Raw genomic sequence first — 26682 nt, forward strand, 5'->3', positions numbered from 1 at the left:
AAACGTTTTTCGCTAAAAGCAGCTTTGTATATACTTCTGCTAGTAACTTTATCAAACATAATTTCAGTACTCAGATGGTTATCTTTATGTACAGCTGAAAACGACAGTATTCCTATAATTGCCTTAATCTCAAGGGAATCTATAACCTGCAAGGTGGCTGTTATTTCATTATAGTTAGTTTGCTTGAGACGAATTTCATCGTTTGTAAACCTTACTATATTTTCAATATCTTCATCAGTAATAAATGAAAGAAAATTTTGTGATGGTTTAGTTGCAGTTTTTGCTATTCCTTTTAGCTTTGGTGCAACATAAACAATGTTCATAGCTCGGGTCCTTGATGAAGCTGTTCTGGGTTCTTTGGTCCAACAATAACCATTTTTTCCTCTAATAACTCTAATGGTTCTAGAACAAGAAGTCTGTTCATCAGTACCTGTATCCTGTTGTGAATTTCCAAGGTCCCGTTGAGTAGTAGAAGAGTTCTGCGGATTCTGCTGCGATGTATGAGGGTTCTGCGATGTACCAGGGTTCTGCTGTGATGTTCCAGGGTTCTGCTGTGATGTATCAGGGTTCTGCTGTGATGTTCTAGGTTTCTGCTGTGATTTATCAGGGTTCTGCTGTGATGTACCAGTGTTCGGCTGTGACGAACCGCTATTTTGCTGTGATGTACTAGGAAGTTGATTAGGAGTATCAAGAGAAGAACTTGGACTGTCCATTGACTGTAATAACTCTACAATACTGGCCTTGTGTCCCACTGTGGTTATTTTCCTACGTTTGGGCTCATTTTTGTCGTAGTCGTCTTCTACTGATTCCTCATCAGAAGATGGTTCATAGCTGTCTGTCCCAGAATATGACAAAATGTTATTATCTTCCTCACTACCACTCAATCCAGGGTCTTGGGAACTACACTGTCATCTGGGACATCAAATAGCCTGTCAATTTCTGATAACCTAAGAGCCATTGCCAAAAAACACACAATATGTCAATTAAATTTATTTCAAAATAGAAGTAAATCCATATTTACACTTATAAATCCACTGCACCATTCATACGATACATAAAAAAAAAATTATAACTACTTTACAACAGCAAAAAAAACTGTAACAACACCTAAGCGGTACAGTTGAAAAAGAATAATGGTATTAGTAAGCACTCGTAAATATTACGACTGGGTAGTAATATCCAGTGAAGGGAGCATAGTTCACGGCGGCGGCGGTGACACTGACCTTGGCCATAGTGGACGGAAGATTAGCGGGCAGGACAGGTCTGCCAACATCTATTTGGGAAAAAATGTAGCGAAATAACTGGGGCGCTTCGTAAAATTTACGAATGCTTACCGTTCCAGGGTTAAAAATGGAGAATGCTACCATGCTAAAAAGGTATGAGGCACTACAGGGAAAACTAAACATCACTATAGACAAACTAAACCAAAGTAAAGCTGATTATGACAAAATTCATCTTAAGCTGACAAAGCAAGAAGAGGCTGTCAGGACCTTTTTAAAATCGTTTCTTCAGACAACCTCAACTAATCCTAAATCATAACCTCCTTTTACTAAAAATCAACACTTCCCTGGAGAAATTTTGAATGAACATGGTATAACAGTGCCAACCAAAAATCCCTTCACAACACCAGGAGCCAGCCAAACCTGTCCACAAAAACTAAACACCCACTTGACCAAGATCAATGAGACCTATCACCATATGACCACAGAAGACAGTCAAACCTGCATACAAAAACTGAACACCCACTTACTGAACTCTTTAACAAAAATTAAGACTAATACAGTACGGAGATCTCTACCCAACAGAAAACACACGAAAGAAAAAGTCTTCAGTATATCTCTCCAAGTTGCAAAAATAAAAAACAACCTTGAACACCATGCAACGGTTTCAACAAGAGAAAGCAAATCCTCTCTGAGAAGAATGGAAATGAGTAAATTACCTCCCTTAAATGCTAAAATATTAGGAAAGGATGAAGATGTAAATGAATTTTTCATTAACAACATTGAGTTCTCCAAGAAACATATGAAGCAACACTACAGCTATGGGGCAAACAATGGTAACTCCAACCTTTCCTCCACTCTAACATACCCATCTCTTGAACAGCATGCTCTTTTTTTAGGCAAACCTCTTGTAAAACACTCAGTAAAAGACACAACACTGATAGGAGTAGGGTGCAACACTAACAACCCTCCACCAAAACATTAGAGGACTAGCTAATAAAGTGGAGATGCTAAACCACCGTCTAGAGGATATAACCCCAAGTATCCTTATCCTAACAGAGCATGGGCTCTGCCAGAAAAAACTACAAGCCACCAAAATCAATGGGTACGCTCTAATAACAGAATTCAGTAGAGAAGTACACAAACTCGGGGGTGTGGCAATTTACTCGAAAGAAGAACTTGTCAACTCCTTTCAAGAAATTGACATCTCAACCTATAGCCAGGAATCTATATGTGAAGCAGCAATGGTGAAAGTTAAGACAGAAAAATTAGACCTTCAAATCCTGGGAGTCTATAGAGCACCGGGTGACAATGTAAAGCCAGCTGTTGAAATCATCTCAGATATTCTTGAATCCCAAGAAGCACATATCAGAGCCACCTTAATTAAAGGGGAACATTCAAAACTGTTCAAAGTTTAAATAAATATAAAATACTATAAAACAAAAAAGTTAATAAATGAATAAAGAGAATAAATATTATTTAAAATGTCAACAGTCAGAAGTTGCCAAGGAGACAAGGCAGGGGACGCTTGATTTATAGATCAGCAATTGCAATCAGCTGGAAGCTCAACATGTGTGAACGGGCCGAACTCTGCAAGAACAAAGTGGATAAATTTGTGCTTCTTCTTATCAGTCTCCAAAGCCCATTCTCTTTTACTTAAACTTTATTTCAGATTTGTGATGGATAGGGTTCCAATTGTTAATTACTCACTCCTTTTATGATAATTAGACAATTTCTTTATTAAAATATTCTTTGAGAACAGTTACATGTCAAATGGTCAATAAATAAAATTATAATAAATTTCAGCAATTCACTGGAGCAAGTCCATAAACTCATCCTCTGAGTAGAACGGCCGTTCCAGAAGCCATGCTGTGAGTTGCCTCTTGAAGTTTTTTGGCTGTTTTCTCTTGAGGTGCTGTGGAAGGTTGTTGTAATAGAGGGCACTTTTGTAAGATGGTTTTTGCTCGAACAAGCTCAGGCGATGCTGTGGGATGGTGAAGTTCACTTCGTGTCTGGTGTTGTGCTGATGTAGGTCTCGGTGTCTTGGCTGTGTTGTTGTAATTGTGTGAATGATGACTTCTCTTATATAAAGTGATACTATTGTGAGTATTTTTAGGTCCTTAAATGACTCCCTGCAGCTGTCCCTGTAGTTTAAGTTGGCTAGGCATCTAATTGCTCTTTTTTGCTTTACAAGTAATTTATCTAAATTGCCCTTTGACGCCCCTCCCCATGCTGCAATACCATATCTGAGGTGCGATTCAAAAAGGGCATAGTAAGCAACTCTGGCCACGTCTGGACTGCATACTTGCTTAATTCTTCTTATGGTGTACAGGCTAGTGGATAATTTCTTGTTAAGCTGATCGACGTGGGGTTTCCAGGATAGTTTGGAGTCAATTATGATGCCTAGGTATTTTGTAGAGGTTTGTGTCTGTAGTCCGGGTAGTGATACATTTGTGTTGTTGCGCTTAGTGGTTAATGTCATTTGTACGGTTTTGTTCTCATTTAGGACCAGATCATTGGAGGAGCAGTAGAGTTTTGTTCTGTGGAAGTGCATGCTGGTTGTTAGTTCTAGCCTTTCTGTTGTTCTGTCGGCGAGAGTGAGTACTGTGTCGTCAGCATACATTATATTGTGGCCTGCTTCACCTATCCATCCAGGCAACAAAGAGGATGAATAGGACTGGCCCCAGTACTGACCCCTGCGGCACTCCTCTTCTTATACTGGTGGCTTTGGAAAGTGTCTTGTGTTTGGTGTTGTCCTTTGTGTAGGCTATTTCCACATGCTGTGTCCTATTGGAAAGGTAGCTCTTGAACCATTCCGCCGCCATTCCTCCTACACCCAGCCCTTGTCCCTTGTAGTTTGGAGATAAGTTGTTCATGGTTCAGGCAGTCGAACGCCTTACTGAAGTCGAGGAAGAGGCTTGTGGCAGTGCATCCTTCTTCAAGTTGGTCTAAGATATATTCAGTAAGTTGGATTATGGCAGTGGTTGTCGATCTGCCTTTGCAGAAACCATGTTGCTGATTGTTGAGGAGGTTATGTTGTTGTAGATGGTGTATGAGTTGGGTAAGCGCTATTTTTTCTATTATTTTCGAGAATGTTGAGATTAAGGATATTGGCCTGTAACTGTTTCTTTCTGTGGTTGGTCCACTTTTATATTTCGGGTAGACTTTTGATATTTTTAATTTATCTGGAAAAATGCCTTGTGAGAGTGATTTATTTATCAGTTCTGTTAGGGGTGGTGATATTTCATTTTTACAATTTTTGATCATTTTAGCTGATATTTCGTCAATTCCGGATGAGGTTTTAGGCTTTAATGACTGGATGGTTGTTTGAACTTCATCCAGTGTAACCCGCCTAAATTGAAAAACATGATTTGTTGCTGGTAGGAAATCTGGTATGGTGTTATTTATTGTGTTGTCAAAATCTTTAAGTGTCCTTTCAGCAATTGTTGAAAAGAAAAATCATTGAAATGGTTTGAAACTTCTGTTGGGTCGTCTATTATTTTATTGTCTATTTGGAGGTTGATGTGGTTTTCCTTGTTTGGTTTGGATTCTCTTTCTCGGTTTATTGTTTGCCACAGAGCTCTAGACTTGTTTTCTGCCCTGTTGATATAGGCAGTGGAGTGTTCTTTCCGGAGCTGCTTGAGATGTTGGTCATATTCCTTTTTACTTGCAGGTGTTTTAGCTTTGTCCTCAGGTTGCCCCGTTAGTTGTTCCTTTCCTAGGTCTTTGACATATACACTTCTCAGCCTAGTGAACTCTTGATCCCAGATCTGTGGCTTTCTCTGTTGTTTGGGTCTGGTTGTTTTCAGTGGACAGGTGAAGTTTAGGATTGACTGCAGTGTGGTGTTGAAGTTATTATAGGCTTCGTTTGTATCCTGAGCTGAGCTAACATTTTCCCAGTGTTGTTCCTGTAATTGTGTTCTGAAAAGGTCTATTGTTTGCTTGTTGATGGTTCGTTTGTTTTTTTTAATAGTACCCGGAAACATTAGTTTTAGCGCACTTTAAAAGGTAACTAACTTAAGAAAATAATAATTTAAGTACACACACAAAAAGATCTTTAAGATTTCACCTCCCAGTGAATTGAACCTGTGACCTCTCAGATAGCTGTGTCCTAACCCCTAGCCTGTAGTAAAAGTCATGAATTCATAAGAATATACTTAGTGTTGTGTATAAAGCATTAGTATAATAGTCATATATTACATTTTCTTTATTGTTCTTTGTATATATTGATGTTTTATAAATAAAGAAAGTTTAGATTGGTAAATACCAACAAGCACGTTATTTTATGTTATACTTTATCATTGTCTCTTCAATAATCAAGAATAATTAGCAGTTATGTTTATTTATTTATTTACATGCACTTTTACAGGTAAAAAAACCTAATTACAACAGAGCAGTACTAAAAACTTAATAAAAACTACCACTTGTAAGCAAGAAAAAGTATTCATAACACAAAACTCAACAACATATACAAATACATAAAAAAATCAACAAGCAATAAACAAGGATACAATTACTTAATAAATAGAATGAAAAACTACAGTGTATAAGTTATGCCAAACTATGGTTTATATAATTATGCATATAAATATTTATAAATCAAGCACAGTTAAACATACCCATCTGAACTCACTTAAACTATTGTTAAAAATATCTAAATGTTGAGCCATTGAATTGTAAAGCCGCATCATTGAAACAATAGGGAAGTTGGCTAATATATTAGTTATAGAAAAAGGTATAGCAAACAGATGGTACATTCTAGTTTTAATTCCAGGAACATGAAAACGAATTTACTGTAGAGAAGACGGATCCTTAACTTCATTTCTAACAAGTTTAAACAAATGAGTTAACAATAACAAATTACGTCTGGACTGAAGACTACAAAATTGAACATGCTGAGTAATTGCTTATAAGAGATCAGATCTGAGTAAACCACATTCTGTTTAAAAAATAAATATTGTAAAAATCTTTTTTGAATTTTTTCTATGTTGGACATATGGATATTATAGTATGGAGACCAAACTGGTGCAGCATAATCTAACTGAGATTGTACCAAAGTAAAATGTAGTGCTTTTAACGTGCAAACTGAGGCAAACTTACAACCTTCCCATAGTATTAAACCTAAACTACAGAAAGCCTTACTTATGATCTTAGTGATGTGGTTGCTGTATTTTAATAATAGCTATTTACAATGTATTCTACTTATGCTGCTTTTGTTTGATTCAGGCCTGTGCTGACGACCTAGCCACTAAGTTGGGTGAACCGGTGTGTTCTTATTCCGATTTGGGCCCAGTTAGTGAATACTGGGTGGAAAGGCATGGGTTTGACCCTAACTGTCGGGTGATTACCTTCACTGGTGACAATCCCGCTTCTTTGGCTGGTGAGTTGTCAGCTGCTACAGGTTTTTCCTCTAATTCATAGAGAGATTCTTCAGCTTGTCTCCATATCTCCTTTATCCGATTGTTACAACTATTCAATTCAGTGATTTAATGACAGCTTTGCATGGTGGATTAGTATAAACTAAAATCAGGTTTGGATGCAGTATTAAGATCGTATTCCAACTCTCAAATACGTTCTTTGTCCAAGAACGTAGTAAGAAAACCAGCAGAGAGGTGGTTTCTATATGAGTTGGCGGGATTTTACTGACCTAAAAGACCTCTTCTGTTAGCCAAGAATTTGCATTACTTTTGAACTAGAAAAAGTTTCATATTTCACTAGTAATAATATTTAGAATTCATCATTATTTGCTTCAGACTGTGTTGTATTACAGCAAAATATTTACTCACCTCTCATCATTGTGAATATGTAGTAATAAACACACAGTAATATGTGATTACTGTGATCAATAACAAATAAAACTATATTGGATATAGTTAGTACTATATCCAATATAGTATAATTATGTTTAGTATTTCATTTAGACAAGGCAGGGGACGCTTGATTTATAGATCAGCAATTCCAATCAGCTGGAAGCTCAACATGTGTGAACGGGCTGAACTCTGCAAGAACAAAGTGGATAAATTTGTGCTCCTTCTTATCAGTCTCCAAAGCCCATTCTCTTAAGAAAAAACATTTTGCTCCTCCCTAACTTATATCTCCTCAGATATACCCCTAGGAATCTTTTCTGAATTTTTGATATGGCAGGACAATTTAACCAGATATGCTCCGCTGATTCCTCCTCTTCTCCGCAGAGTCTACATTCGTCAGTCTGGCTAAGGCTCACCCTCATAAGATGTTTCCTTAGGGGGCCATGTCCTGTCAACATTCCTAATATCAATCTTATATCCTCCTTACTCTGATCCAGGAGAGATGCCCACCCTTTAGCATAAGGAGAGAAAAACATTTTTGATTGTCTTAATCCTGAGGCCCTACTCCAATATAAGTTTCTTATTTTCTTTTCCCAATCTTTTACAAGAGCTTTACTGTAAGAGAAAGCTATCCCACAACCTGGCTCTGTCCCCACCATAATGGACTCCACTCCCTTTTTGGCGAGAGTATCTGCTTTTTAATTTCCATGAATGCTCTCATGGCCTGGCACCCAACCGATTGTTACTCTATTTTCCTGAGCCAGTTCTACCAGAGCATTCTTGCATTCCCAGACTGCTTTTGAATCAAATGAACAGGTATCAAGTGCCTTCAGTGCAGCCTGGCTGTCAGAAAGTATTAAGTATTTTGCTCCGTTTGGCCTCATTGGTATGAGTCTTCTGGTGCATGATTCTATTGCCATGACTTCTGCTTGGAAGATCGTGGCATGTTTTCCCAGAGGCACTGCTAGGTTAATTCCTGCTTCGTATATTCCGAATCCCTGCCCTAGAGTCAAGGCATGAACCATCTGTGTAAAACTTAAGGACCTTTTGTAGGGTAGGCCTCCTCTTTAATCCATTTCTCCACCTCTTCAATAGATACTGTGTATAGTTTTTTCAAAGGAGTATTTCTTAACCATTGCTTCTGTAGCCATTGCCTCTTGCAGCTGTTTTTGGTTCTACTTTTAGCCACCACAAGAATGCAGCATATTTGACCATTGGTTTTATAATAATATCGTATATCCAATAAATCATTTTGGGTTTTAAACCCCATTTAAATCCAAAGAGTCTCTTGCAGGCTCCAAGGGCCATTGTCACTTTAGATATTGTGTTCTCAATATGTGGGTTCCAAGTCAGCCTCTCATCCAGGACTATGACCAGATATTCGACTGTTTTATCCTGGTTCCTTCCAGGACAGATTGTACAAGCTGGAACTTTCTTTTCCTGCTAAAGGTTATCATATTTGATTTTGGTGGGTTAATCCGAAGACCTTCCCCATGACACCAGTTGCTTATGAAATTTAATTCTTCTTGAATTAGGCGTTCCAGCATGCCTTTGTTTTTCCCTTTGACCATAAGCACTAGATCGTGAGTATAGCATAGTAGCCTTATTCCCCTCATCTCTGCTTTAGTTAGAAGGTCATCAACCACCATTGCCCACAGGAGGTGAGACAGAACCCCTCCCTGGAGGCAGCCTTTTCAGGCTGTGATGGTGACTGATTCGTCTCCGATCTTTGCTTTAACTTGTCTGCTTTTTAGGACGGCTACTATCCACTTGACAGCATCCGAGGGAACTCCAAACCATAGCTGCCTCTATTGGATTGATATGCTACTCGGTCGAAAGCTTATTCAATGTCCATAAAGACGTTGACTAGAGCTTCCTTTTCATTGAAGGTGTTCTCCGCTTTCAATAAACTGTGGAGAGCAGTGGTAGTTGATTTACCTTCTACGTGCACATGTTGAGATAGACTGAGTGGTTGTACTATAAAGGTTTCATCCTTAATGTGTCTATTGATTATTTTTCCATAGTTTTTACCATGAAGGAGGTTAGGCTTATGGGTCTGTACGAATTGGGTTGTGTCAGATCCCTATCTTTTTTCAGCACGAACACTACAAGTGTCGTCCTCCAGTTCTTTAGAATAAATCCTAGGGTGTATGCTTCTGAACAGAATAATCAGAGTATTTAATAAGATGTCCACCCCTTCTTGAAGAAGGGCCGGAAAAACTCCATCCACCCCAGGAGATTATATGGCTTAAAGGATCCTGTTGCCCATTCTTTCAGATGTGAATATTCTTTTGGAATGCTGTCTGGACTTGGGTACTTCCTGACCAGATCTCTTCTTGACTAGAGAATAAGAATCCTCATTTCGAGTGAAGTAACCTCCTCGGAAAGTGTGTTTCCAACAGCAGGTCTTAAGTCTCCCTCCTGTTCCCTGTAAGGTCACCATTTGCCTTTACTAAAGACACCACTGGACTAGAGTGATCGGATTGGAGAGTTTATTGAAGCCTGGCAGCCTCTGGTAGGCTATTAATGTTTTTGCAAAAATTCCTCCAGGTTCTTCTTGTATTTTTCCTAATTTCTTTTTTATATTCATTTAGGGCATGAAGATAAGGCATCAAGTTGTCTGCCCTTTTTGCTCATTTTAATAATTTTCAAGTTTTGTTTCTGAGTGTTTCTAACCTCCCAGTCCACTAAGGCACGTATTTCTTTAGCGTGTTTTGTATGAGAGGACAGTTTTTCTTATAGGTCTTTATGATAGCTTGTTCAACTAGTTGAGCAGACCTTTCTAAATCAAGTTCATTTTTCTGGTATGGTTCTATTTCCTCCAACTCTTCAGCTAGGAACACTCGGTATCGCCTCCAGTTGGTAGATTTAGGAACCCTGTGGGTCACGTTCACCTTCCGCCTCTATGTCGAACCTAATGGGGCAGTGGTCCGAAAGTGAGGCCTCCTGTGAAACGTGCCATCTTACTATGTTTATATTTTAGAGTCCTTTAGATAAGGTTATATCCAGAACTTCTTGTCTAGTTCTTGTAATAAAAGTGGGACTAGACCCTCTATTTTCTAGAACTAAGTTATTACAGAACATAAACTGCAGGAGTTCCTCACCTCTTGGGTTTATGTGCGTGCATCCCCAGAAGGTGTGATGAGCATTACAGTCACAGCCGAGAATGAATGAGGGCTACACCTTTCTGCAGCATTGTAGTAGCCTTTCTACTTCAACTGGTGGTCAGTTTGTTGAAGGGTTGGGGAAGTAAGCTGAGGCTATGATTACCTCTTTTTCCCCTTGTTGTGAAGCTACTTTCACAGACACCACCAACATCTCCTTAGAGATCAAATCTGTAACAGGAAAAGCTGTTCTATGTTTTGAGATTAGAACACATGCTCTTGGATTTTCAATTGAATGATCATATATGAGATTACCAACTTGAGTCGTCAATCCTCTGTTGGTGCAAGGTTCCTGGATTAGGGTGATATCCAGGCCTGTTGTGATAAACCTCCTACCGAAGATGTCGGTTGCGCCCTTGGCATGGTGAAGGTTTATCTGTATAAGGCGCACACTTACACCCTTTTACCACCTCCCTCTGGTGGTCCATCCCTGTCCATCCTCTTGGAGTGTTTGGGTACACTGCCTCCTTTTCTTCCCCTTGCCGAAACAGATGGTTCTTTCAGAGAGGATCTCTTCTCCAGGAAGAAGAGCAAGTAGGTTTTTCTTTTTGATCCGCCGCGCTGGCTTCGGGAGTAGACCTCTCAGGTAAGATATGTTCAGATTACTCTGTTACCTTTTTGGTCTCTTCCACTTCCATCTGCTCAGCGGTGTTCTTTGGTGACAGTCTCAAATTTTTCTGAAGTCTCCCCCACCATTTTTGATTTCTCAGTGTTCCCCTGGTGTTTCTTCTTCAGTCTTCCCACTGAATTTTCCCAAACTTGTAGCTGATCCATGGACCCTCTTTTTCAAGCTTGCTTGCTGTAGCGCAGTCGACTGCTAGGGTAAGTAGCACTGTACCCTTGTAACTTCTACGCAGGACGTTCCATTCACCAACCGATAGCTCTTTATTTTGTGCTTTTAAGAACTTCATTATCTTAATTGGTGGATTCATTTATGCTATTTGGAAAATAGGCAGTCGCGATTCTTGCACAATGAATTTCTCCCTCTGGAACAATTCTCAGACTGGCCTCTTCCCAAGGCTTAAGGGAATCTTGCTCTCCTTTCAGCCATTCTGCTGTGTTATTATTTTCCTGTTGATCCTGTAGAAGCTTGGAGAGTTAGGACCCTCCTGTTCCTCCTTCCATCTGTTCAGATGAGAGTAGGGTTTTGGGAAAACAAGAGTGTAATATTCCTACCCTTATGCCCCTCCAACTTGTTTATAAGAAGGTTTTTGGGGAAGTGCAGATTGCTCCTTTTGTGAACCCTGTCTCATTTCATTCCTTGTTTTCTTTCTCTGATGAGCTTCAAGAACAAGATTCAAGATATTTTATTGTCATTAAGCAATTTACATGCAATAGACAAAGTTAGAGCAGTAATATTTAACTGTTTACCCTAACAATAGTATATTTAAAAGCAGAAATAAATCATTAATAAAAGTTCATAACTAATAAATAAACATGACACATACAAACTAAGTACAAATAGTAAATAAAAATTACAAATTAAAATAATTACAAAATCAGGGTATTAATATCACATTTTAAATGTTCGTCAACAGAGTAGAAAGCATTCATTTTTATCCATTTACTTAATACTAACTTAAATCTATTAAACGCAGTGTTGTAACATTTCAACACTAAACGCTCTCTGAGGTAGTTTATTAAATAATTTAATCTTCATGAAGATGTGGCTACTTTTTTATTTTTCCAACCTTACTGAAACTTGATTAAGTAAGTAGTTATTCCTTGTATTGAGAGTATGAATATCTTGCCTAAATTTGAAATGGTACAAATTTTCCTTTAGTAAAAAATCCATAGTAGGCTGTAATCAACATGGATAAGTTAGCAAATTTTTTTAGATTTCTTAACAAGTAGATAACCCTAGAACTTTTTACACTGACTATTAATATGTAAGCCCCAACTTAACCTGTTGTCTAGATGAATGCCAAGTAATTTAACAGGCTTACTACTTTGAACTACTTCCCAATTCAGAGAAAAAAATTATTTTTTCAGTTTTACTATTATTTACCATCAATCCGTTTTATCTAAACCATTCCAGAGCGATATCCGTAGAATTATTTTGTTTAGTTATCAAATTATCTAAAGTTTTGTCACAGTTTATATGTGTCGTATCATCAGCATATAATACGATATAAATATTATATATCATATAATAGTTGGACATGGCATGTTAAATGATAAATCGTTCACAGAAACTATAAAAAGGAAAGGTCCTAATACTGACCCTTGTGGAACTCCTTTCTTTGTAATTTTAAAATCTAATTTTTCGTTATTTGTTACCATTTGTTTTCTTCCAATTAAATATGATTTTATTAAATCGATTTCTTTATTTTTAATTCCATAGTTTTGCAGTTTATCAATGAGTAGGATATGTGAAATACAATCAAATGCTTTTGTTAAGACAATCAAGACCAGAGGAATTGAATTGAATCATAGTTTTATTTCCAAAAAATATTTACATGCGTGCAAATTTACTATTAAATTTATATTGTCTTGTTACTATACTAGTTGAATGTTTACATAACAAGATTATACATAAAAATATTATACACATCAAATTTAAAGTGGCCTAGGAAATGAGCCTACATGGGCAGAAAAAAGCCTGTGCGTAGGCTCAAGTTGCTTCCCTGGAGATTTTGGACGAACTGAATCTGGTAATTAATTATCATATTATAACATCAACACACGCATACACACACACACACGCGCACACACGTATCTACATAATACGGTATTGAAATTTATCAGCATAAATGCTACAAATAGTTTAAAGGAAATATTTAAAGATAAGAAAAACAAAATTAAGGAGTGGTGTATTTTAAAGATCAAAAAGTCTACCTGCAGAACAACCTAACACATTACTGGCAGATTTCTTTACGAACTGTTATGAAATAAAACAAATAAATGTATAAAATAGGAAAAGTCCATCTAAAGGCATCAGTGCTGTTGAAGGGGCATCAAGAGGGGGGAGGCAGGGTCAAAAGTCAGGTCCTTCTGTAGTCAGCCGTGATAATTGCCTCGGCCTCCTCCTCCGCGCTGATAAGATACAGTCATTCATTCGAGCGTTTCTTACATGTAAGTATTGAAGGTGAGGTGAATATTTGGTTGTATGGAAAGTATTTACAGATATTTCTATACACAAGAAATAGGATAGGAGATTAGTTTATTTTCAAAGTTTTCTAATACCTTTTCTACAATATTTTCTAGAGCTTTGATTGTGTTAAGACCTTTTATAAATCCAAATTGTTCTTTTCAAATGTACTCGTTTTCATAAAAATAATCATTTAGTTGCTCTTTAATGCACCATTCAAATATTTTACTAAAAATTGGAATAAGAGAAATTGGCCGGTAACTTGAGGGGTTACATTTTTCACTATTTTTATACACTTGAACAATTTATGTTGTCTTTTAAGCTTTTGGGAAAAATACCTTCATCCAAACTTCTGTTGAAAAGTAGATGGAGTGGTTCAATAATTAGATCAATTATTTCTTTTACTGTTTTGTTAGAAAATCCATAGAAATCCTCACTCTTTGATTTACTTAAGTGTTAAAACACATTTTAATATACTGCCTTCGGTAATTCTCTTCCAGGTAAAATGTCTAATCTCTCTATTACAATTCATTAAGTATTTGTTTAAATAATAAACTGCTTTATCACTTGACATTCCTTGAGTCAGTATTGCAACAGAGCCTATAAAGTATTTATTAAATTCATTGGCTTTTATAGTAATATCAGAATATTCTTTTTTATTGTTGGACTCAGACCTAATTATATTCCAAGCTGCCTTGCATCTATTACTTGAATTTTTTTAATAGTTCTCATTAAACTTTCTTTTCTCTTCATCTACTTTTGGTTTATACTTTTTTATATTCTTTATATATATATTTCTACATACATTTTCATTGGCCGAACCTTTACTTTGTTTGAATCGTTCTTACATTATCATTACCAGATCCCTAAATTTTTTAACTCTGGTGTAAACCACTTTCTATTTAACCTTTTATGCTTTTTACTATTTAGTTCTCTCATTTTACAGTTTTCTTCCAAAGAGGTTGTCAGTAAATAATAAAAGTGCTCAAATGCTTGTTCAATGTTTTGAAATGAAATTAATTGTAACCAGTTTTTTTTAAGATAAAATTTCTCTTAAATTCATAATTAATTGCAGGCTTATATTTCTGACATGTATCAAAGAGCTTGTCTGGTTATCTTCTTGTCCCTGTTCACGAAAAGTAGCAAAGACACTGGCATGGTCTGAAAGGTTTGGTTCTACCACCTCGCATTCTACAATATTCTTGTCAAGATTAGTAATAATATTATTTAGACATACCTTTTCTCTTGTCTTTGTCTGGTTTAAACAAAAATAAATCAAATGAGGGAAGCAAATTTAAAAAATGTTCTGTTCAAATTGAAAAGTTGTTAATATTTATATTAAAATCACCTGTTAATATCACTTTTATATTCCTAAACTTATCATTCAAAAAAACAAGACATTTCTCCAGATATTACAAAAAAGTATTTACATTAGAATTATGTGTACGATAAATAGTTACTACTACTATGTTAAAACTATGAAATATCACAGCCAATGCTTCAAACACAAAAGTGCAAATAAAATTATCTAAATTTAAAACATTTAAACTAATATCCTTTTTAACAAAAATCAAACTACCACCTCTACTTAAAGGAGGACATCTACAATAAATACTACCTATATTAAAATTAATGGGAATGTAAAATTCAGATTCTTCAATAGACAACCAGTGTTCACTTAAAGTAATAACATCATATTTACATTTGTTTAACCATAGTTCTAATAAATCTAACTTATTTCTAATACATTGTACATTTCAATTAAACACATTTAGGTCAGTTGAGTGGTGTTCCCTGTTTCTAGCTGGTCTGGAGGGGTTGTGGGAAGGGGAAGGGAGTTTTCCGATGGCTTGTGCCTGACATCTGGAGTCTGCTGGTCACTCAAGCTAAACACTTCATTGTTGTTAGTGTTGCTGGTGTGTGCTGCCACATGCTTTGAGCATCCTCTAACTGCTTTGGCTATCTGTTCTGCCAGCCAATTCTTGCCTCAGCTATTAAAGTGCATACCATGACGTGTATGCAGGGACCTTTCAGCTTTACTTAACTCGACAAGTGTAACGTTGTCAAGTTGCTTACTCACTTCTTTAAATTAAGTATTTGTTCCAGGCTCTAGGGCTTGTTTTACTGCCAGATGGTGTTGTAATAATTACAGGTAGACTTTTCTGTTGCCTTTCCGGAGTGGAGCCATCAGAGTGAGGTCTTTTTGGTTTTCCCTCTCTTTGTCGTTTTAGGTATTTGTTTTGATTTTCTGGGATTGGTTTTAAGGCCAAATCCCTAGCTTCTTTTTGAGAGTACCCTCTTTTTCGAAACCATGACATTCGTTTTCCTGGCAATTCCATTCAATTTAGGCAATTCTGGGAGTGGCCTTTCGGCTTTTGCTCCCTCTAACTTTTGGTGGTCATCCTCCAGTATGGCATCTTCTTCAGTTTTATTAACTCTGAATGAGTTGGGGGTTTCAGGACTTCTGCTAGGAAGTCCGCCTGTCATTTTTTATTGTTCAGGACAGTTAGGGTCAGCACCCATTTCCAGTCCCTCTACTTTATTTGGATTTTCATCCACTTTTTGAGTGCTGCTAGAGCTTTCTGGTTTGGTTTTATTAGTACTCATTGTGTTCCCATGAGTAGCAGAGATCACCTGAAGCATTGTCCTTACATAATCAGACGATCTCAGACTACATTGATGATGGTGAGACGTGCAGTAGGATGCACATGGGGGCTTAGACCCGACATGTCACACTGGCTGTACACCAGAGTCATTAGGCCAATGATGGTGTATGGCTCAGTGGTATGGTGGCCAAAAGTCCAACAGGTGACTGCCGCAAAAAACCTGTCAAAGGTACAGCGGTTGGCATGCTTGGGGACAACGGGTGCCATGAGAGGAACACCAACCGCTGCTATGGAAGTAGTGCTAAACCTCCCACCCCTAGACATATTCGTCATAGGAGAGGCTAGGATGGCTGCCTACAGACTGAAGTGCAATGGGAACTGGCATTATCACCATGCTAGTAAGCACTCCAAGATCGTTGACATTCTCAAACTGGATATTCTAGAAATGATGTCTGACAGAATGGCAAAGGTTACGGACTGGGAAAAACCATTTCAAGTCAACATTGTTGAGAGGAAGGAATGGTCAAAAGGTGAGCCTGACTACATGAAGAAGGCTCTAACCTGGTACACGGACGGGTCAAAGACTCTGAAGGGTACTGGGGCAGGGGTCTGGGGAGCCAGACCGAGGGTTAACTTAAGCTTTAGCCTAGGTAAACTGGCAACTGTCTTTCAGGCTGAAGTTACAGCCCTTGCAGAATGTGCAAGAGTTAATGTGGAAAGGGGCTACAAAGGCAAAAACATCTACATTAACTCGGACAGCAGGGCTGCTCTGCAGGCCTTGGCCAACCATGACTGTAATTCGAAGGCAGTCTGGGAATGCCATAAGGTCTTGAAATTGCTGGCGAAAACCAATAAAGTTATTCTAACTTGGGTGCCTGGACATAGAGGAATCACAGGAAATGAAGGGCAGACGGTTGCGCTAACTTGGGAGCCAACCGTCTTCTTACCGGTCCTGAACCAACGTGTGGGGTCTCATATAACTTAGCACGTAGATCAGTTACCAAGTGGATGGCTAACAAACACCTACAACATTGGAGAAACACTGAGGGGAATGTACAGGCAAAGCGGATGCTCAAGGGACCATCAAGGAACATTGCAGCAGATGCCCTTAGAATGAGTAGAACGGAGATCAGAAAGGTGACTGGTTTTATTACAGGTCATTGGATATTCCGAAGTCACCTGAACAGAATAGGTATTCCAGTTCAGGAAACACTGTGCAGGAAATGTGGCGAGGCTGACGAAACAGCCAAGCACGTCATATTTGAATGTCCGGCATTACAGAGCAAACGCTCAAGATCCCTAGGTGTTCTTATGCATACGGAAGAGGGGTTGGAACAGGAAAGCATTGTTCAGAAGATCTCATGGTTTTGTAAAGGCCTGGGATTTGATACAGCTTAAACCTGGGAGAGGGTGCACAATAAGCCGGATGGCTGAGAGGCAACTACCAGGCCTAGGAAACCTGGCCCTCTGTTAAAAAAAAAAAAAAAAAAAAAAAAAAAAGCATTGTCCTGCTCTACTTGGGGAAGGCTATGTTTAAACTGGAGGTCACCAGATATCCAGAGTTCGCATATAATCGATCTAGCACTCTCTTAATCACGCAGCCCTCGGCATATGCTGTTCCACCTTGGTTTGGAAGTTAGAGAAATTAGGTTTAGTTATAGTCAGATATAGTAAAATTTAGATTTTTTGGGAAGTTTTCCCGATAGGTGAGGGTAGAGAATGAAAAGAAAAAGTGGTAAAGGATAGCCAAAAAGAGGCCTGCCAGTTCAGCACAAGCCTGATCGGATTTTCCATAGAAGACAAGATTTGGATCAGACAGTTCCCAGGTGCATGTGCACGAAAATACAGCACTTAAGAAGAGAGAAGATGGCTGTGCATGTGCTCCATGGACGTTTATTGCTCTGGCTTGGCACATGTGTAGGGGTATGAAGACACCACCACTTTGCACCCTACATGATATAAGAGTTTTTAAGTGATTACTTCTTTTGGCGGGCTACGGATGTAAGTTTTGCCAGTTTATAATATGGGAATAGCCTGTGTTCATGAAATATAGTTCTATTACATTTTTTCACTGTATTACTATGTATTATATCATGTTAACGTCACTACTAGTCTTGAAGACTATGTAAATAAAGAGATTTTGACTTTGACGTATAACAATTTAATGTAGTTTAAAAAGGTAACTAAATCATAACCAGAGTAAAAGTTTGTAAGTATAAGCAAATATGCAATAAAACTACTATGTAAAAAGTTCTAATACAATAAAAAGTTAAAAATTGTGTGTTTTATTTCAAAACACTTTAACAAACACTAATAATATTGATCAATCAAGACTGTTAAAAATAACTAGACTGCTAAAGAATTATTTGATTTAGAAATTTATCATCACGTCCGTTGCCCACAAATCATGTCCATGGATAAAGCAAATCCATGGACATGATAATGATTCGAAAATCTGGTTATTTGGTCAAGTGAATTTTATATGACAACCTTAAATTACTAGATTTAACTTTGTAACATTCCCATTTTTATATGATATAAAAGGAATATTATAAAACTATCTTGGCTGTACAATTTTCTGGCACAGATATGATTATACAATATTTACAACTTCCCATTAGTACAAAAGTGAAGTTAATTTAAACTTGAAATAACTTACAAACTTTTCACAATAAACACCTACAGCTTTTTCATATAATATCCAAAATGGTCAATAATATTTCTTTCTACCAGAGATGACTACTGCTGCCACCTACTGAGTTTTTTTAGGACTTTTATAATTATTCTACGGATATGATGGTTGGTATGAGACAATTAAAACAAATGTAAATAAATGTATTATATTAATCAAAATGGCAATACAATAATTTTAACTTGGTGTCTTGATATAATTAAAGTCAAAAATATTGTTTTTTTTTTAATATAGTTAGATATTCTGCATATTTCAAACAAAATTACAGATGAAAACGTACCTTTAGACCGTCTACACACATGATTAGTTCATATTATATGGACTTATTTTTATTAAATATTTTTTTTTATTTTTACTTCAAACATGGTAGTGTCATGTGTTATAGTTTCCAATTAATATAAAAATTTATGAATTTTGTATTAAATAAATGATATTATTCATAAGGACAAGTTATTTGAAAGGAATGGCCTGTAAACATACTTTCTGTTAAGCAGAAAAATAGAAGGAGGCTAGGTATTTTCTAAAAACTGCCAAAAGGGAGTCTACTTAATTTGCTTTGATGAACAAAAATGTTAGTCCTAGATTTATTTTTATGTATAAATAATTTGTTTACCACGGAAATAGAAATGTATAGATAGTTTATTTTACCACAGAATACTCTTTGAGTTGGTTATAAAATAAATAAATAAATAAATAAATATATATATATATATATATATATATATATATATATATATATATATCACTGAGACCTGTTGGAAGTGAGTAAATCTGTTTTTTTGCAAAGAACTAAATACGTTTTTTTACTATATTTTTACTTCTAATAGAGGCTTAAAATATTTTATGTACTATAAATTAATATTGATTGATTTAATAAATCACTTTAGTTTTACACCATATTTTTTCTTAATTTATTTACAAAAACAAAAGTTTCTGAATGTTGTGAAAATAAACAAGACTTTTAATAAATAATGTCTATTAATTTTTGAATAATGAAGAAATTTTTCAAGCAAAACACATAAAAAGTTGATACTTTAAAAATAAATAATATTTAAATTACATGGTTGAATTTTTTAAAAAGTAGTTTGGTCTTATTTTGAAAATCCAATTAAATTACGCTTGGCAGTAAAATATGTAATCTTCAAGGCAAGTGGAATAAAGAATTGAACAATTTTACCTGTTATTAGATTGTTAATTCTATGATTACCTTGTTTTTAATTGGATTGCCCACGAAACAGATTTAAGTAAAATACAAACCAGTGCGGTATCAACAAGATAAACTTTGCTATTAAAACATGCTAGTAACTTGGCAATCTTGAGGAGCATAAAGATATGATTGTTTATTTGTTATATAATAGAGAATTGGTTATTTATTGATCATACCATATTTGACAGGTATGCAGCTACATACAGGAGATATAGCTGTCAGTTTGGGAACATCCGATACTTTGTTTCTCTCTTTGACCCAACCCACTTACCTCTCAGAGGGCCACATTTTGGTGAATCCAGTCAAAAGTGATGCTTATATGGCTCTACTCTGGTATGTATCTCATGTTTCTGGTGTGTAATTCAAGTTGTAAAATAATAAATATAATGCCAAAACACACTTATACAGGCAAATATGCAAGATCAATTTCTGAACTGTTCAGACAGCAAATCATCTCAATGTTATAACTTTTAATAGTTGTTTTTATTTGCTATTTACATTGTGGTTGATCAACTTTTCTCAAACTGTTACAGTGTTTCATAGTATCATTTTCAAAATATTATCCTTTTAACCTATAACTTTTATGTAGATATATTATTCTTACCATTTTTTATGTCACTCCTGTAAAGTGTTTTGAAACTGTTACCTAAATATAAACACAGATATATTAGAGGGCCATTGCCGGACTCTTGTTGGTATTGTTGCGGGGACGGTTAGCGGGCTACCCGAGTGGCAAGATAACCCGTAACAATGTTCACCTTGAAGAGTAGGAACTCAAGAGATGACTCGGTACATCGGGTTAAAAATAAGTTTATTGAAAATAGTCACTTGGCACAACTCTGTTCACAACATGTAAAATGAAAACACCTGTATAAAATTACTACTGAGAATAAACTATTAACACTATACTTTGTGGTACTTATGTTTCACAATTCCAACATCTAACTATTCTGCCTACTACCGCGACCGGTTCCTCGCTGTGCAGTCTGCGGAGACTGATCCCAACACCGTGACTGTTCCTCACTGTGCAGTCTGCGGCGACTGATCCCAACACCGTGACCGTTCCTCACTGTGCAGTCTGCAGAGACTGATGACTACTGCTGCGCCTCGCAGGGCTTAAAAAACACAATCCATTAAGAGAGATTATCGCTCTGTACATATCATTGTCCAAAGTGCTAATGATCTGTAGATTGCTGTGTGAGCAGTGACAATTTGTTAATGATAATGTTGTATATCTATTATTTATCTAACGTCTACTCTTCTCACGCTAACACTATTCCAGTTATTGATACACATTAAATAATACATACAATCATGGCCACATGTTCTTACATACAAATATGATTACAAAATAATGTTACTATACAACAGTATCATGTCAATATGTCAGTAGTGGTTACTAGAGACTCTTAATGTTCTGTTGCAGTGGTGTGAATGTTGGGAAGTAATCAATATAAAGGCTGTTTGTTTGTGTGTTTAAACTTTATACAGTCAAATATCAGTGTTTTGGTCTAAAAGGTAGCAAATGCTTTGCAGTTTAGCATAAAATATTATTTATTAGCTAATATAAACAGTTTCGACATGTATAAGTTCTCAGAATTTGTGTTCATAAATACCATCTCAACAAATAACATTAATATTGCACAACATTTTTTAAGAAATGTTTGATTTCCAGTTTTATTTTGTTTATTCTCAGGGGGTTTTTGAAGGATCTTCATAGACCTAGCTTACATTGTTGTTGTCACTACTACTCAGGATACAGAAGAAAAGGTGTGAGAGGTTGTGGTTATAAAATCCCCACTTGGCAACCAGTAAAGAACAAGAGGCTCTTCTCGTTTTCACTCTTGAAAATAAAAAGAGATCCAAACCTCAGTTTCTTGAAATATTTGTCAAGTAATGTTTGCATTTTTATATTGAACTGGTTAGCTGGTTTGATTTTAAGGTTCAATTTTGAGATAGTTGCCATTGTTCAATCAAAGATAGTCCCCAGTATTGAACAGATTTCCTGTGCTAAGAGGTAGTGTCAATCTTCAAAGTCTAGACTTAGATTGGAAATGCCATGCACAGCTTGATCATAAAGAGCTAAAATTGGATGAACCTAACAATATTGGGAAAATATGTTTTCAATGAAGAATACATTAGGGCAGTTGATGTATCTAGATTTGAATTATGTTATAAACAGTTTTTAGTGCTATAGTTTTCTAATGCAAGTGTTGCAACTTCTAATGTAGTGAACTCAAAAACAGTAAAGCAGCACATAGAAACAAACTTAAAACAATTAGTTGTTGCTCTAATCAGTGGTGTACCTAGCGGTTGGCAGGAGTGGCCTCCGCCAGGGGCGCAAGAGCAAGGGGGGCACAAATTCAGAAGGCCGCCACGATGTAGCGCTGCGCCGCCCTCTGAAAAAGTAATGCTGCGCTGCAGCCGTTGTTATCTTTTTAGATCAACTTTAATAAAATACTACTACTACTAATTTATTCTTGATTTCTTGGCAGTGCTTATCTAATATATATTACCCAAGCTAAACCTCCTTATTCCATGAACTTTTTTATCAGAGCACAAGAGCACATAATCTTGCAACCCCATTTTGACATCTTCATCTTTCTGCAAATGAATAAAGTACGATTGTGGTCAGATTCAGTTGACATATTTCTTGTTTATTTGGGCAAATAAATGTATTCGATATATTCATGGTTAGTAAGTAATATTTACCTGATATATAAGGTTATGGCTACAGTTACAAAATATTTCCTTAACAAAGTTCCAAAAAGTCATATTAAACCTTTTTAATAATAATTAATACATAGGCCTATAAACAAGATTCGTTGTTAATATTACTGGTCTTATAAATTTTGCTCTGGTAATTGCCATATTAAACCTTTTTAATAATAATTAATACATAGGCCTATAAACAAGATTCGTTGTTAATATTACTGGTCTTATAAATTTTGCTCTGGTAATTGCCATATTAAACCTTTTTAATAATAATTAATACATAGGCCTATAAACAAGATTCGTTGTTAATATTACTGGTCTTATAAATTTTGCTCTGGTAATTGCCATATTAAACCTTTTTAATAATAATTAATACATAGGCCTATAAACAAGATTCGTTGTTAATATTACTGGTCTTATAAATTTTGCTCTGGTAATTGCCATATTAAACCTTTTTAATAATAATTAATACATAGGCCTATAAACAAGATTCGTTGTTAATATTACTGGTCTTATAAATTTTGCTCTGGTAATTGCCATATTAAACCTTTTTAATAATAATTAATACATAGGCCTATAAACAAGATTCGTTGTTAATATTACTGGTCTTATAAATTTTGCTCTGGTAATTGCCATATTAAACCTTTTTAATAATAATTAATACATAGGCCTATAAACAAGATTCGTTGTTAATATTACTGGTCTTATAAATTTTGCTCTGGTAATTGCCATATAAAATCTTTTTACCTCATTTCTTTATCTCCGCTAAGTTGACAATTTATTATATAAATAGATTTATAAAAGTGATTTGAAACTGCTGATAAAAAGAATCACTGAATGAATGGTCCAAAAATACTATGGTTACCACAGAGCCTTTGTTCTGAAATGAGGTCAGTGTGCTGTCAGCACTCTAGCTATCACAATGCTGTATTTATCGCTCCTCGGGAGGTACTTTTCCTGCATGTTTCTGCACTTCATTTTCACATTAGACTTTTTCATTATTTTTAATGATCTTTTAAGTTTTTATAGTGGTAAGTGATTGTGCAACACAATGGATCTTCCCCCGGGACCAAGTGGTGTACAACAACCAAGTTCTAAGCGTACAACATAGCCAGTATTGAGTTCAGACGATGAGGATGACAACATGGACAATGTGGAGTACCAGACAGACTCAGAAGTTGAGGATACTGATTATGAGACCAATCCACCCCAATGAAGCGCTCACAACCGGATTGGATGAAAGATATTCCCTTTACTAGACAGGAAGAATTTTTAGTTCTTTTGCCAGATGACAAACCTCCAATAAGTTTTTTCATACTGCTTGTGGATATTGTTTTTGTAGAGCGAATTGTTATGGCAACCAACAAGTATGCACTTGAGTTTTTTAGAATTTAAACCATAAAAATCAAGAGATGAACTACTGCTTAAATTGTTAATAGCTTTGTACACTTCTTCTACAAAGAATTTTCTAATAGTAAAACTAGGCTTATACAAAACATAATTTATCTCACTTTTTAAGTCAAGTTTATTTAAGTAAAACTTAATGTCTTCAGTACACAAAGTAACATTATTACTGATCTCCTGCACAGATTCAACAAAATAATTATTAAACATGCCAGGAGATAATATGCTTGGCAGAAAAAGAGGCCTACTATTTGACCCTTTATTTTCATTTATAATTGACCAAGCAGCTTTGGTTTTGTTATTGGAACTGTTTACAATTTCATTGTTGAATGCCGAGCTTGGCTCTTTGAATCTCTAACATGTGCAGTGTTTTAGTTGACTTGTACAATTCTCTAATCATTCCATTTGGATCACTGGAGTTGTTAAGGTGATAATAAAGCTTATCAAGATCACATTTCATTGACACCAAACGACCATGATACCATTTTGAGTTAGGATTTCTTTTTTTTATACAGTTACGTTTCATGGGGATTGAACAATCAACAGCCCACACCAAGTAATTTTAAAAAAAGTTTAAACTTATCATTAACACCTAAAATAGAATCATAAATTTCAGTCTAGTTTATTTTGTGCAGATGGTAATGTAATATTTTTGAGGTAGATTTATTTAAAGTACCACTTAATTATTAATTACTTGATCTATTAGGCCCAGGTTGTTTAGTAGTTAAAAGCTCAACATTAACTTTAAAGAGAACAGGATTATGATTTGATACTCCGGTATGTTGTACAGAAGTAGTCCACCTGTCTTGATGAAAAGAGGTGACTACATTGTCTATACATGTTCCACTGACACCTTTGTTAAGGTTGGGCCTTGTAACGTCAAAAACTGTTGGCTGCAAACTAGAGAACAAGTTTGTTAGTCCAGAAAGGTTGTTAGTGGTTGAAAAAAAAAGATTAAGTGGATAAATGATGAAATTTTGGAATTGAAAAACAACATGATTCTTTTGTATGAAAATTGGAAAAATAATAAAATTACATCTGATAAAAATAATTATAAACAGGCTCTCCAACTTTATAAGACCAGTATTAAAAATACAAAAGCCGTATGGTGCAGCAATAGAATTTCAGAAGCTGAAAATAAACCTGATACAAATTTAGAGGTTTAAAAAACTCAGCCGAGAAAAACATGAAACTTATGAACACTGGTTAATAATCCGAAAATCAATATATTATATAGCTGCTGAAAAAAATAAGCTTGCTTCAAGTAATGTCAGAAATTCTGTGGCTGATTTGGTGTCAATTACCCCTAGCACAAATACAAGACTAAACACTTTTTCCCCAATAAACAAAAAGATTTTGGGCCAATTATTAAACAATCTCACCCCGGAAACATCATCAGGCATTAATGGTATCAGTACTGTAAACCCAAATCTTCTGATAGATTTATTAAAAATCACCTCATTGAACAGCAGTGTCTTTCCGGATGGCTGTGGAATTACCAAGGTCAGGCCACTTTTCAAAAATAGGGATGAGTTGGAGATGTGTAATTACCGCAGTCTCACTTTTGCCTGTTTTTTCTAAATGAATTGAGAAGGTTGTCTGTGGCCAGCTGACTGCTTCCCTGGAGGGAAGTAAACTCCTGTGCGAGCAGAAGGATGGCTTCAGGTAATCAAAATCCAAGAAACTCGCTTTGATTAATTTAGGCTGGCGAGACGGTTGTAAGGTGCTATGCCGAACTTAGCAAAGCTTTTGATTGTGCCAATGTTATATACTGGTTGGTAAACTGAAGTCGCTTGGTGTTTTGTTGACACCGTTTTGAGTTGGATGATTTGCTATCTTAGTGGCATATGCCAGGTGACTAAGGTCAAGCATGTTTCAAAATTCAAAATAGAATTCATTAAATCAAATTAAAGGCAAATAACAAATGGTGTCCTGCAGTTTTGAGATCTCTGCGTGACCTCTACTGCTGATGATACCAAAATCATCACTAGGCATAAGAATTTTGATAGGCTTGAATCCAATGCAAATAACATGTCTTAATTTTTCACAGTCAATTACTTGAAATTTAATCCTGAACAAACAAAATTTGTCTGTATTCAAACCAATCAAAAACGCCTTTCAACATTTTCACAGATCCCAACCCTTTCCATGAATGAAACTTAGCTTGATGTCACTCACTCGGTCGACTTTCTGGGGTTGAGGTTGAACGAGTGTTAAGACTGGAGTGAGCATTTGTGTAAGTCGGAGTCAAGGCTAGAAAAAGGCATTTTTGTCTTTGCTTGAGGGCTAACAATCTTCACCCTAATGAAATCGGTCTACCACTGTTTGCTCGGGTCACACATCTCCTACTCTATAGTATTGTGAGGTGTGACTGAATAAAAATTAAATCAAACTTTTATCTGGCAGAGGAAGGCACTGCACTCAGATTTGTGCCTCCTCAGATGCATTGTAAAGATATTTTTTTTAAATATGGGAATTTTAACAGCCTTTACACTCCTTGAAGTCTGTTTACATACAATTTCACACAATTGAATATGTAAACAACATCCATACACACAACACCTGACATAAAAATAGGTTTGCTTTTTCCCAAAGGCTAAACATTTATGAAATAAAGCCTAAATATGCCGGTTTAAAGATCTTTCAAGCACTGCCCATCTAAATTCAAATCCAGTTTTAAGTAGTTTTCTTTGAAAAACGGTTTCTATAGTTTGAAAGAATTTTTTAATAAAGCTAACCAAGGTGCCACCATGCCCCCTGCAATCCTTCCACTGCA

The 26682-nt window shown here is 36.0% G+C and overlaps 1 protein-coding gene across 1 annotated transcript in view; it reads left to right on the plus strand.

Moving 5' to 3' along the window:
• LOC124368907 (xylulose kinase-like) overlaps nt 1-26682 on the plus strand; it is a 94862-nt gene that overhangs the window by 24538 nt on the left and 43642 nt on the right. The window contains exons 7-8 of the mRNA XM_046826434.1: nt 6447-6600; nt 19976-20120. Coding sequence (XP_046682390.1) covers nt 6447-6600; nt 19976-20120 — 299 coding nt within the window. The remainder of the gene's footprint in view (nt 1-6446; nt 6601-19975; nt 20121-26682) is intronic.

This window comes from Homalodisca vitripennis, chromosome X, assembly GCF_021130785.1.
Source record: "Homalodisca vitripennis isolate AUS2020 chromosome X, UT_GWSS_2.1, whole genome shotgun sequence".
NCBI classification, from domain to species: domain Eukaryota; kingdom Metazoa; phylum Arthropoda; class Insecta; order Hemiptera; family Cicadellidae; genus Homalodisca; species Homalodisca vitripennis.